Here is a 14,382-nt window from a genome sequence, read left to right as displayed (position 1 = left end):
TTCTTCATTAGCATTTGAGCATTAAATTGTTTAACCCAATTTACTTGTGGAGAAGATACTCAGAAGCAAGCACAGGTGGCAAAATCAGAACCCTTGCAGCACCACTTAAAACTACATACCACAAAAATCACATTCATGTTCAGACACATCATTTTAACTCAGACAACCACGAAAAAAGAAATTGTTTCTATGAACTGAGAGTTCATGTAAGATCTATTTGAAAACCTCGAGTGCTAACATGGTAAACCAGCTCAATTCATAAACAAATATATCTTTTTTCTTTGATGATACAAAGTAAAGCTGTAAGCCTACGGAAAATTGATTAATGTTCATTTGTTTAACACACAGGAGTAGGAATACCAATAAAAATTTTGACAGACTATTAGGTGGGGTAGATGATTGCACCAATCTATCATCTGCAATAAATGTTAATACAACTAATAATTGTTGACAATAGATATACAGTAAATAATGCAGCAGATCACAGCATTTTCATTAGGGTTTATGAAGATCAATTATCTTGGAAAGCTAATGAAGTTCCAGCACAGCAAGATCTGCACTGCTGATCAAAAGCAGCAACAGAGAATGGTGAAGTATTGAAATCAGTTGCCTTCACTCCTCCAGAATTCTTGTGACCACAGAAGCAAGCACGCTGTTTCCAACTGAATCCCAGCCACAGAGCTGACACGGATGGATGACACAATGGGGAGGAACAGGGATGAAGCTTCAGCACAGAAAGCAGTCAGGCAACCTCCTACCATGGCCCCCGAGTAGAACTCTTTATCTTTGCACAAACATCTAGCAGCTTCCCAAGTCACCCTCCTTCCACACTATGGGTGCAAGGGACAGAGCACCTGCAGTGTCTGGGGAGTGACCCCAGCTATAGGTATGCCAGGTTTGGTCACTGAATACCAAACACCAGTCTTGTTCAAAGACACACATTCAGGCTAGACCCCAGTGCTGTACAAAACCAGACCCACTGACACTGACACTTCTCCTGTCCTAGAGCCAGTGAAGCTTCCCACACTCCCTACACTGTAGGAGGGGAATGAGACTGACTGTTGCTTTAGGCCTTAAGACGACTCCTCTCCTTCACTCCCTCTTCCTTCCCATACAAGCAGATGCCACAGGTGTCCCCCCCCGCCAGGCAAAGCCTTTCTAAGTTCTGGTCAGACACCTAAGCTGTCTTGCCCTTATGACACGCTCAAGTCTTTTCCAGACCAAAGCCAAACCTTTCTTGGGACTGGAGTGAGGTGCTCACCCAAGAGACCACCTCCACCTGTTGCTGTTGTGTGTGCTACAGGATCAGGCATACCTAGATGCCAGACAACCGCAGCACATGAGATGCAGTAGCAGCGGTGTTGGCACCTGTGACTTTTACCATACAATGAAAATCTGTGCTGTTATGTATTCCTTACAACAGTTTTTCAGGCTACCTGGGCTAAGATTAAAGCAGGATGCTACCAAGTGCTTCAGCCTTTGCCTTCCCAGTCAGTGTGGATGCACCTCTAAAGCAGATTCCTTCCACACCCCAACCTGGCGCACCAGTTTCCCCTTCCACAGCCTTATGTACGCTTCCTACTTTTGTCACTGTTCTTCAATCTCATTTCTTCATTCTTCACTTTGGCCACCCTGGGGTTCCTTCCACACAGATTATAATGCCACATGATAGCGTGGCACATTTTAGATTACAAACATCAAGGTGCATATAAGGCTGGGAGCGATTAACATTTAATAGCTGCCCGAGACATTTATGAGGCAGGTCTGGGCAGCTCATCCAACGCAGCTCAGTGTCACTGACAGAACCTCCCTCAGCAGGAGCATCCTTGTCAGCATGACAGCAGGCTGAGATCCCCCAGGCATATGGAGGGACCGACAGAGGGCAAATTCCTCCTTCAATTAGTGCCAATCACACCCTGAAGCCTACCGCCTATTACAACCCGCGCGACGGCTTCCCACATTCAGGATTTTGCATGCATATTCTGGCACTACCTGCATAAAACATGAAAGGACCAAGGGATTATTTGGCTTTCTGCTTTACTGAAATGGAAGTAACTGACAGCTCATGCTTATGTAACAGATTTCACTCGGTTCAACACCGAGGTTTCAAGCATTTCAACAATTTCTCAAAGTCCGAGTGACTCACTTCATGGCCTCAGAGAACTCCCAGTGTTAAGTATCTGCCTCCCCAAATTCTCCTTATAGAGGACAAAGGGTTTTCTTAAAATGCAAAGCCAAAATGAATAGCTCTGTATCTCACATGAGGGACTTTTCCTTTGTAAGCAAGACTTGCTAATACTTCAAGCAGTTCAGAAATCACAACACCTAGGCTGAAGCAGAGAGTTTGTTACTCCAATCAAGAAAATGCACTGCAAATCCAGAGTGGTTTTTATAAAGCTTAATTCATGGAAAGGAACAGAAGAAAATTGCCTTTTCCACTGAGTTTCAATTTATGTGATAATTGCTGGCAAACAACACATTGTTCCAAACACTGCAAAGAACGTGCTGTGTTTTTACAAAATTCTTCCCTGTCAGTCAGCAAATGGGTTACTGTTAAGTGAAAGATGATAAAGTTCTTTTCTGAACACAGGAAAAGATAAACAGGAAACAGGGCGGATTGAACAGCTGTCTCTTACTTGGTTAATGAATACATGGACCTGAAAATCATTTATTACTCTCGTAACCCTCATCCTCTAAACACCCTCCGACACTTAGCAATGTTCTTACCTGTCCGTATTTACTGGGGGTTGCTGTGAAACAATCACACGCGTGCAAGTGACAGGTTTCCCGTTGTGCGGAGATTGCGTTGCCGGCTGAAGCTGAGGTCCTCCTGCGGGTTCCAAGGGAGATGCAGGACAGCTTACAACTAGAGAGAGAAAACAGGTCTTCATAAACCCCAGCAACATCACCTATCTGCAGAGTAGGATAAAACATCTCCTACAAGAGACAGCACAGTCAAGGCAAGCTACAGGTTTAAAAAATAGTTTCCACATCCCTCCCTCCCCCACCCCACCTCCTTTGTCAAGTTTTGGGCACACAAGCCCTGTTTCAGGTCTGAATTAAATGCCACAGATTTCAATGCTATAGCTTTACGGGCAAGAATAAACATTTTACAATGATATACACGATTCCAACACATAAGCCAATGGTCAAAATAGGCTGGTATCTGACAGAATATTATGCTGGCACTTTTCAAGCAGCAATAGAGATTGGAATAGGAGAACACTGGGACATCATCAGTTCCACACAGTGGTATTTCTTGGTTCCTGTGTTGATCACTGACTGTAACTGGAAATCAAGGGGGAAAAAAAATCTCCATGGGAAGGATACCTCTTTCAACAAATACCAAATCACTACTATAAAATGCTGTAGAGAGTAGCATAAAATTAGAGTATCCTTGTGCCTCATGCAAAGACCACATGATAAATGTTATTGACCTGCCCCACGGTGTTCTTTTGAAGTACAACTACAGCCTTCTGCACTGTAACTACAGTCACGCTAATCCACATACAGCTCGATAAAAGGAAGCAATTGCACCCAACCCATACTAATATCTGTTACGATAATCACAAGGACAATTGAGCATTCATAGGCTTGGACACATTCATTTCTGTTACCCAAAACTTCACCTGAGGGGACCCCCCCTTCAGCCGCTCTTGTCTTGCTACACTCTAAGTGCTCAGCTGAAGTCTTTTACACCAAATGTCTCAGTCTGATCTTTGGCAAGTTTTTACACAAGTATTAGCAATACAGGTTTTGGTGCTTCTACAAGTGGAACAAGAGGCAAATACATTGGCTTTAACTTTTTAAAGAGAAAAGCAGAAGAAAGTTGTTCTGCTTTGGAAAGGCAGAGTTATCTCCTATTTTGAAGGAGAGGCCAAACAAATGACAAAAAGGTGATGGATTTTGTTTCATTGTGTGATTTGACCATTCCCACAAAGGTCTCCTCATATTTTGCCAAACAGTAAGACTGGAAAAAAAAAAAAAGAAAAAAAATCACCATTTGTGAATAGTCAGAAGTCTGTTAGAGCATGATATGTAAAGTTAGAGTTAGGTGAAATATGCCCATTCATTCATACCTTTAACTCAATAGCATATCTAGATAAAGCAAAGCCGAACAGTAGAGCAGCCCTGAAGGTGAGGGCAGTTTTCTCTTTATCCAATCACTCAAGGACTCCAGCCTTCCCTTGGGCCTGGGGAAATGGAGGTCCAAATTCTCATATGCCTTCGGAAACTGACTACTTGTCTTCCACCTCAGGCAGGAAAGCGCTAGCCACAGGTCAGAGAACCATTTATAGCTTCAAGAATTATTTAAGTGGTCTATAGCACCTTCAACAGTGCCTGCAGCAAAAGATGGCATCCCAGATGCATTCTGTATTAGTGGTTCCCAAACTTTTTTCACCCTTAAAATAATAAGTAAACAAATAACTTCCAAACACACGTAATAAAATCTGTGTCAAAAGGTTTCCTGGTAGTGCTAATTATAGCATCCACTTCAAACATAAAAAAAAGCAGTACACCCAGCCAGTGCTGTTATTTGTCCTCTATGTTACTCGCCTCAAACACAAAAGATAAATAAAGATTGATGTCATTTAATGTGTTATGCTACAATAGGATAAGCCATTTGATAGCTTGACTTCAGTATCTTTAAATACTGCTAATTCATACTTGGTGGTAGTTGCATACGAGCTGTTTAATACTTACAATGAAGGAAGCAAAATAAAAATCTTTTATAAAACTACCTAAAAAGACTAGAGGGAACAGAATAGAAGGGAAGACTGAAAGTGTGGGCGTGACACGGAGACTCTAAACTTTTGTAGGAGCTGAATTTTGAAAGAAATAGAAATTATGACCAAGTGAATAAGGACGCAGATGTGGAAGAGAGAACTCACAGGGAGATGTTTGGATAATGAACAGTTTGTTTTGATGACTGAGATGAAATAACCCTTTAGGAAAATGGAATAAGTCTGCAATAACCAGATGTGTAATACTATGCAAAAGAAACTACAGAACCTGTTTCTTTTGTGATCAGAATCAGAAGAGCATTTGTTTCTTTTCACCTTATAAATAATTAAGCTTGGTAAGCTTAGTTAAACACCAATGTGACAAAGTTGCTAAAACAGCTGACTTATTTAGTAACGGCTAACTACCTATGTGGAAAGTCAAAATAAATAATGTTTGCTAAGACTTCAGTTATACTCTCATGGTTTTCTTTACTGCAATTAGTGTGCCAAGCTTCAGAAACGTATTGCAAATCATTGTGATTAGTGGGCATTTATTCACTGGTTGTGCCCAGGGCACAGTTAAACACAATACCTGCTTCTCCAGTAATATTTGCCTTTGATATATGTCCATTTTGCTGGTCATTGGGTTTCTACAAAGGAAGCACAGTTTTGTAAATTAAAAACGGCACTAAAGAAGTGAAATATGCCCAGTATTTACACGTTAAGTAGCAGCACTGACCTTATCTACAGCTTCTACACGCCTAGTTCTCTTCATGATCTCCTCAAGCCTCTACAATGAAATGTAAAGGGGTAAAATAAAGTTTGCTGGTATTAATTTAAATTTAAAAACGTGTCTCCTAAACCACAACTGCTTGTCATTTATCAGTTGCATCTGTTTATTGCAAAAAGATGAATTATTTATTACTGTTGGCAACGTTCCCTTCACTTTCACATCAGGCTACGCAGATGACTGCAGCTTTTCTGTGGGAATATTTCTATCATGGATAACTTTCTACAGCTGAGGTGAAAGCAAACTGCTAAGGCAAAATGAATTCCAGTTTCTCTGCATGTACTGAGTTACCTTCTTCCTTTCCAAGCGCTCTTGCTCTTCTCTTTGGAAATGCTTTTCACGTTCTAATCGAATCCGCTCTGCCTCTTCCCGTAGGCGAGCTTCCTCTTCTTTCTGAGTTGATGGTAAAAGAAAATGAAGTGAGGAATAATTTGCTATTTAAGGACAAATTTACACTGCTATCTGCTTAACTATGCGTTATCTAGAACACCATGAAAAGACACTTTTGGGATTTACAAATCACCAACAATCTTTTCAGACTGAATTGCTCATTTCTTGATTAATCTCCATGTTTTGCATAACATTAAGAGATGCGTAACTAAACAATGGACATCGTATTTGGTTCTGTGCCTTTTCTGGGTCATGTGCATGGAAGCACAGCAGGCGACAAATGAGGAATACATTTCCTAACCTTCAGTGTTGAAGCAGCAGCCAGGAAAGTATTCAAGAGATTCATGTTTGGAGTGGTGGATGTTTTTGAGTCCCAAACAAAAGCAGTAGAATGTTTTATTTGGCCACAGTTGTCGCTTAATGAGACCAAGGACAAACAGCCACAGGTACATTTGCGCGAGCTTTCCATCTTTCCACTGCTTATTTGATTAAATATAAAACTTGTCTGGAATACACCGTAGAGGGGCCTTGCTCCAGTGACAGTATTGTATGATGGAACTACTACAACCGTTCATTTAAGGCTGTAACATCCAAAAAAAACTTGGCCATGCATTATCTCCGAGTTCTAAACTGGGGATGTACCTCAGTTAAGCATTTCAAAGGAAGCAGCATACATCTTCTGAAAAAGAAAACTGCAGTTTCTAAGCTGTATTCACTAACATGATCCTTTAAACATGTATTTTCGGAAGCATACATTTAATTATATACCAAAAGAAAAAACTGACGAGGCAGACTGAAGTGCTGAATTTTGGGGGCGAGAAAGCACAGGCACAAAAGCAAGAGTATGTGTGAGAAGAGGAGAATCCTACCAAAACTGTTTACCACAGCTTCTCCTGAAGCTGGTAAACCAACATTATGCCCATCAAACACAAGAGCACTTGAAAAGTGGTATTTTGGTTTATTTACTGTTAGGTCTTTTGAGTAGCTGGAAGAAGGTTTTGAGAACATTTACCTTTACCAGGTAAAGGTTCTCCTTGGCTCAACTGAAGTGATCAAAACCTACCCCTTCCCACCAGCCCCACACAAAAGCAATATTTGGCATAGGATTAGAACTCAGCAGTGCCACGTCTCTGACACTCTGAACACTTAGTTATCTTGGCATCTAGACGTTCTACAACTGTGTGGACAAAGAGTTCTCTGGTATAACACCATTCATTAAAATCTCCCAATACAACTCTGTTGATTTTTTTCATCATAATTTATCAGGAATAAGAAAGGATTTGTCCTAAATAAATAAATTCTACAGGGAAGAAAAAACAAAACAAAAACAAGACTCAACTTCCTACCACAATAAGTATCTTTACTTTTTGAGGCACTCCATGGAGTGAGCTTTGCCACAACCCCATTCACTTTATATATAGCACTTAAGTTTTAGATATCCCTCTAATCTAGGTGCTGCATAAGAGTTGTTGCTTCATCCACTTCACTGCTGACCAGACTGGCACAGAAATTCCAGGATGTGAGCATACTTGTTTCTGAACGCGCTCCATCTCTTCTTTCTCCTTCTGTTCTTTCTCTTCTGCCTGCCGGCGCAGCCGTTCTTCCTTTTCCCGCTCCTCCTCTGCATCCTTTCGTGTTTTTTCTGCTTCCTGTCTGCGAGCTTCTTCCTCCTCTCGGCGAGCTCTTTCTTCAGCTATCCTCTGTGAAAGCTCCTCCTTCTTTTGCCTGCAATCATGAAACAAGCATAATACGTAAAAAAAAGAGGGGAAAAAAACCCAAACCAACAGCAAATCCTGACCCAAGACACCAGCACTGCAGAACAGCTGTATAAAGGTTGCACCGCTCTCATTTGCAAGAACACCGAAACACCTGAACTGGGTCATCTGTTCTGCTTCCAGCAGGGCCAGATGTAAAGCCCTATGGAACATAAAAACTTTGCAAAGCAACACCAATATTTCTCCAGCATATACCTGGCTTACACTGATCTATGACTCTGGTACTTTCTGAATCAGAAACAGTATCATTGACTTTAATGCATCTTGCAAAACACTACTTTCTGTAATTTCATTTGGTCATATTTTGAAATAGTGTATATTTTTGGTGTCCACCTTATCTTGCAGCAATGACTCCTGAATTTTAAAAAAAGTATCTAATTCTGCTGATTTTTGAACATTACCTTACCTCCTAACCTCACTTCATGTCCCCTCATCCTTGTATTATGAGAGTGAATAACTTTTCCCCTTCACCTTTGACATTACCCATATTATTTAGGACTTCATAGCTTATCATATCCCCACTCAGAAGTAGAGGACAGATGGTCTTCCCAGCTGAAGAATCCTCACCTGTTTACAAGATTTTCATATGGGAGCTGTTCTGTACTTGTGATCTTCCTTGATGTCTGTCTGCACTTATTTTCCTTGTTTTACTAAATCTACCATCTCAAAAAATATAAAACTCCGCATTCAAGAAGTAGATTCACCTTGGATAGTACAGAATGCCATTTTCATTTTGTTTCCCCTTTCCAGTAACTTGTAACAGTTCATTATTTTGTTGACCATGACTCATCTGATACTTTCATATACTCAATTCCAAACAAGATGTCTTCCCTCAGAAATAGTTAACCCAGAGACCACCACTACCACCACGTAAGTTACGTTAGGATTGTTTCCTTATACACATCCCTTTATGTTTAGTAGTACTGCAGTTCAGCTTCCATCTTGAATCTCAGCAATGAAAGATAGGTCTGAAATTCTTCACAACTGCTTTATCTCACTGCAGACCACTGTTATCTCACTGGCTACAACTCCTTTCATGTTCATTTATGAAGGCAGTGAACAGAGACTGGAAACTTCTTTCACTGTGAAAGCTGATTATTCTTTACCTTTTGTTTTCCATCTTTCAGTCTTAGTATTTATTCACCATATTACTCTCATGCCACAGCAGCTTATTTTCTTTATAACCCCTTGTTGAGAGGGACCATGTTGTGAGCCTTTTGGAAAGCCAAACTATTTTAACTGGGTCTGCCTTGCTCCTATATTCAGCAATGTTGTTAAAGAACTCCAACAAATTCCAGAGGCATGGCACACCCCTCTAAAAAGGGCGCTCAACTTGTGTTATAGCCACAGCTGTAAGTATCCAGATGGGCTACTCATTTTCCAGTAGAAGACAAGACACATCAATTAGCCTCTTATTTTAAATGAGGAAACAGAGGTTTAAGTCACAGCTGTTGGACACCTAAACACCAGCCATGGTAGAGATCTTACAATTCAAAGTAAGAGACATTGTCCCCATCACAAAATTGAAAACAGCTGTGCAGAGTTCCCTATGTAGAATAAACAAGTACAGCTTTGTTAGTCAACGGGGAAACAACGAATCACTATGGCAAGGATCTGCTCTCTCCTCCTGTCCTATATGAAAGCACTATTTGGGATAAGTTTTAACCTTACAGATCTGCTTAGGTATATATTGCGCCTACAAAAAACCCCCAACAGGAGAATTAGTTTTAAGGGAGGAACTTGTGCCTCCTGCACTTCAGTACTGTGCTTCATGTATCACAATATAACACCAGAATATACACAGGAAGCTGCTAGGAGGCTGCTGAAAACAGATCTTCTCCACTGCAGAGGTCTAGAGTCACCTTTCAAGCTCTTCTCTCTCCCTCCTTTCTTGTTCCTCCCGTTCCCGCTGCTCACGGGCAAGACGTCTCTTCTCAGTCAGCAGCCTCGTTGCCTCTTCAGGGTCAGTGGTACCTGCAGAGGGCTTGGTGGGGGCTGCAGGCGGAGAAAGAGCTGGCGGAGCAGGAGGTAGGGATGGGCTGGCTGCTGAAACAGATGGGAAGGAAAACTGGTTTGTACAGACACAGCAGCCAAGTTGACACTCTTGAAAGGAACAGAAAATAGTTTCAAATACTCTAAAATATTTTTTAAGCTTACATGGTTTTACAAATGATTCAGAGGAAGAAGAAATTTCTAGATGCTAGGGGTTCATATTCCTCAAGGGAAGTTTGTTTTTACAGGATATGTGAAAGCAGCTCCAGTTGAAAGGTTAAATCATCTTTTCTGTCAGAAGAATAAATGCTGAAGGGTGCTCAACAGGAGTTATGCTGACTCAGCAAGTCCCCACCACCATGCTTCTTAAGTTTGCTCAATTCTATTTGGAGAGCATAAATGAAACATTGTGGTATTATATTTTCTTCTGTCTGATAGTCTACATTTGAAGAGCAGAGCCTGACTTTATGGTGATAGACCAGTCATTTTTGGTGACTTGGTGGCCTCAAACATCAACTGTCTGAAATGATCTGCAATACGAGTAGGACACAAACCATCATCAATTTTGCAGTTACTCCAACTCGAGGCAACTCGTGGGACCAGAACACAGCTTCTTAGCAAGCTTTGCCGCTATGGCTTCTGTTCAAATTGTAATAGTGCCTTCATGTAAATTCTTTCCCCAGAACCAGCTTTGGCCACCTGCAACAGTTGGTATTACAGGTTTTTCTCAAGTCAAACGCTAGCTCACCTTTTCCGTAAGCTTGCCTGGCATTCTCTAGCACAGATACAGAGCACCTCAGCTGCACTTCTGTAGAGGCCAGGGACCATTACCAACAACCAAGCTAACTGAAGGAAGCATTCCCTGGGTAATCGTATCTGGTAACACAGGCAAACACGGTTAGGGAAGACTTTGAACCATCAATGGAATCAGATTCTGATCCTGGGAAGATACATGTAAATTAAGTCATCAGGAACAGCCAGGAGATGATTTTTAAATCTACATTTCTAGCTACCCTTTGGGACATTACAGCATTTTCCTCACCTCACTAACAACTTCCAAGAGAGGTTTCCTCCCCGATTACCCCCTCCTACACCTTGTCATGTATACAAACACAAATTCAGCTGCTTTCTCTATGCTGAATGCTCACATCTGCTGACCTCTCTGCTCTTCTACCAAATAGAAAGACCTGCATAGTTTTTACAACTGCTTCAGGTGTTCACCTTGGATTCAAGTGATACATGTATATCAGTTAATTTAAAGAGTGCCAGAGCCTGTTCTCTAGCCTCGAGGCAAGCTGGCACAGTTTAGCCTCAACCAGAGCACTATTCTCTCACGCTACCGAAACAGATATTCAGTCCAGCCCTAGAGAACAGTCCAGACCTGGGCTAACCTCCAAGATATAGCTAAGAACGCTGAAAATTCTGGGATGGTCAAATATAAAAGCGTAACTTGATCACTCTAAAGCTTGGGAGCCCTCCTGAAGGGAGCACAGCTTTGTGCTGCTTGGGGCTCACTTGTTGCCTCAGGTGCCGAAGCTGGCAGCATAACAAGTAGCCTGTTTAATGCACACCTGCCCTGCTGTCAGAAAAGATGACAACAGCTTACACAGGCACACCCAAAATAGCTTTAAAACTTCATTGGTATTAGTAAAGTCATTGTGAGCTTTGCCTGCAAAAGCCTGAATAGCTCCATCAGTGATCATTACCTGCTGACCTCCTGGCTCCTGTGACTACACAGCTGGCAGGTGGCTGAGCCAGACAGGTTAAAGGTTCAGTTAATTGGCAGAAATCAGCTATGTTCGCCTGCACCACAGACCTAGGAGACATTGGCACTGTCCCTCTAGCTCCAAATGCTTGCCGCTCTCTAGATTCTTGCCTTCAACCAGTGACTAAGTTTTGGCAGTTTGGGCCTCCATCTGCAGTACAAAACTTGCCCTCGAACCTCACATGTAAAGTGTTTGGCCTGAGGTCTCAATCCTTGGTCCCAACCATCACTTCCTCTGGCTTTGGCAAAAGACATCCAATTTGAAGTGCTGCACACCACTTTGCCTATAGTATCCTCTTTTGCCCCTCTCCACTACTTGTTTCTTTGCTGTGAACACAAGCTACTTCACTTTCAACTATCTTTAGCACGCATAACCTGTTTCCATACTAAGTGACCTTGTCACAAACTCAAATATTGACTGCCTCTGCAAAGAAGTTGATCCTCTCTTCCTCCTGAGCTAAACTGTTCAACAAGCATGACAATGTTTCTCTCTGGTCTGCACCTTGTACTAGGGAACTACGGCTTGTAAACATTTGCAAAGTTATCTCAGTGGTATCCCTGAAATCCTTTTAAAAGGAAGCTTTCTCCTTAAGAGGAAGCAGGCAAAATGTTATCAGAAGAGCAGTGAAAGCCCATGCTAACTTGGCAATTATATCTTCTTTACATGCCCACAGACAATAGATGCACCTGTTTATTACTGTAAATCTCTAGGTTTTTTGTGGGTTTGCACCTTGTGTGTTAGGACCTGGGTATCAGACTGGAACAACCGTAACAGAACTTATTAACAAAAGAAATCATTCACGTCAGGTCTTCTCGCAGAACCACCACCCTCAACCACATATCCTGTAGTTAAATGCAGAATTATTAATACTTAAGAGGTTTTTTTTGAAGGACAATCACAGGTGAATCTATGAATTTTAAGTTCAGAATCCTAAGAAACCCATCCTGGGAATCCCAGTGGTCACAACGGTCACACAGACAGCTTATGCCGTATTTACAATGGACTAAAATGCCTGCTAGAACAAACCTACATTTTTCATTTTCAGGTTTACTTTTTGCCCTTCCTACAGTTTATGATCATTGGGGTTTTTTTGTGTGTACATTGTTTTCTGCCTTGCTGCTTTTCAGGGTTGGTGTGGGGTTTTTTGTTTGTTGGGTTTTTTTTTTTTTAATAACTCATTTTCCCTGAAAAATTCTGCCTACTCTTCTTTACTCTTCTCCTTGGTTCTTCTCTGCATTGTTTTATCCTGCTAAACTCTCCCATGATGCAGTAGTCTTGCAATAATATAGGTAAGCTGGTAGTGTTATCAGCACAACTGTACTGAGTGTCCAGCAGCGCTGGACATTCTCACCACTCACACTCCCTTGTGTGATGACTTCCTGCACCGTTAATCTTCAGATCATTATTATTCTACTTCAACGCTTTGAAAAGAAGCTGTGTCATGATGTGAGTGACAAAAAATCACCATCCAGAAGGGCAGAGAAGAGGGCTGGGAAGCCACACTGCGAGGCAGGTCGGCGTGTTGTTTTGACTGTTACAAGCAGGAGGGCTTCAACCCGTTTACGCTTTCCTCAGTGAACATACATCTACAGGAACCTTCTGAAGAATTTTGATTAACACTTGATAAAAAACTACTGAAAGCTATGTTGCTTCAGAGGAAGGGAAGGAAGAACGTAAGACACACTCAGACATTCCTTAACCTAAAGGAGGATCTCTCCTTACCTTGAGTGAGCTCTGCCTGGACAGTGAGCTCTTCCTGACTTGCAGATTCTCCAGCACCTGCTGAAGCTCCTTTACTCTCTTCTGTTGTCTCCTCATTGGCCTTTTCAGCCTCCTTTTCTGGTCTTTTCTTTTTACTCTCTGGTTTGACCTCTTTTTTGGCTGGCCGGATGTTGCCAGGAGAAGGAGGACGTGCCTGAGCAGAGGAAACTTTGGAGGAACCAGGTGGGGAAGTTATCTGCCTGGGTGTGCCAGGCAAAAAAGGCAAAGACTTTGACGCATGCCTGTGTAACCACAAAGAGTGACAATCACTATTAGACATGCTCTGCTGGACACCACCTACGAATCACCTCTACAACTACAATAGCTAAAAATAAAACAGCTTCTCTCTTTCTCTGCTATCAAGCAGGACTGCAGTAGTGACCAATTAGCTTTCAGGCAAAATGTTTCTCTCTGTAACTCTCCAGATGTGTGAGCACTGAGCCCAGCCAAGAGGGAAGAAACCAGGTAACTTCCTCCTCCTTCCCCTTCCTCAAAGCAGTAGTAATGTTTTTCTAAAACCAGGAATGTCTTTCCTTTGTTGCAGAGAGAAAACATCTACATCACCAAACAAGTTTCCACTGTTTCACATTTAATTAACAGCTGCCTATAGCTCAACGTCCAGCTAAGTGTGTACTTGTCTTACCAAACTGGAGAGGGAGCTGGTGATCTAGCTTTGGGGTTGGAAGAAAAATGACCTCCTTTAAAGCTGGCTGAGAAGCTGGATGACAAATGGTCTCTCTCCTTTTCTTTTTTGTCAGGCTGTAGTTCAGCAAACAAAAAGACAAAAGTCAAGCCAGAGTTCACACGGCTAAAGAAAGCAAAGCAAGCTCAGTTAAGGATGAGGGGTTGGGGGGCTGAGAGAAAGGAGTGCTGAGTCAGTAGTTTCTACAGCCTGTTTAACAAGTTCATTAATATAGCTCCTGTAATCTGCCACCACCTTTGTCAGTAAATATGCATTTGACAACAAGAATGCTTCTTAATCATGCTCGCTACTGTCTTAAGACATAATGGGCTAATTCACAGAGGCTTATTTTTACACAGGCAAAAAGTTACCTTTTAAGGTTTGACCTTTGCTGATTGCCACAGAGTACCTTCCACTACTCCCCTTAAACCCTGGATTTCATTTGAAGAAAGAGCAAAACACTAACACACACACGGCTCACATTTAGTCACAGTACCTCTAT

The 14,382-nt window shown here is 41.8% G+C and overlaps 1 protein-coding gene across 1 annotated transcript in view; it reads right to left on the bottom strand.

The window, feature by feature from the left end:
* The window catches only part of MAP7 (microtubule associated protein 7), a 106,150-nt gene that overhangs the window by 4,801 nt on the left and 86,967 nt on the right, over window positions 1–14,382 (bottom strand). Inside the window, exons 10-17 of the mRNA XM_035899878.1 lie at window positions 13,842–13,957; window positions 13,160–13,440; window positions 9,542–9,725; window positions 7,434–7,629; window positions 5,806–5,907; window positions 5,464–5,514; window positions 5,317–5,374; window positions 2,728–2,866 (exon numbers count right to left, since the gene is read on the bottom strand). Coding sequence (XP_035755771.1) covers window positions 2,728–2,866; window positions 5,317–5,374; window positions 5,464–5,514; window positions 5,806–5,907; window positions 7,434–7,629; window positions 9,542–9,725; window positions 13,160–13,440; window positions 13,842–13,957 — 1,127 coding nt within the window. The remainder of the gene's footprint in view (window positions 1–2,727; window positions 2,867–5,316; window positions 5,375–5,463; window positions 5,515–5,805; window positions 5,908–7,433; window positions 7,630–9,541; window positions 9,726–13,159; window positions 13,441–13,841; window positions 13,958–14,382) is intronic.

This window comes from Egretta garzetta, unplaced genomic scaffold, assembly GCF_000687185.1.
Source record: "Egretta garzetta isolate BGI_Z169 unplaced genomic scaffold, ASM68718v1 scaffold397, whole genome shotgun sequence".
Taxonomy (NCBI): Eukaryota; Metazoa; Chordata; class Aves; order Pelecaniformes; family Ardeidae; genus Egretta; species Egretta garzetta.
This window is presented reverse-complemented; position numbering and strand designations above follow the sequence as displayed.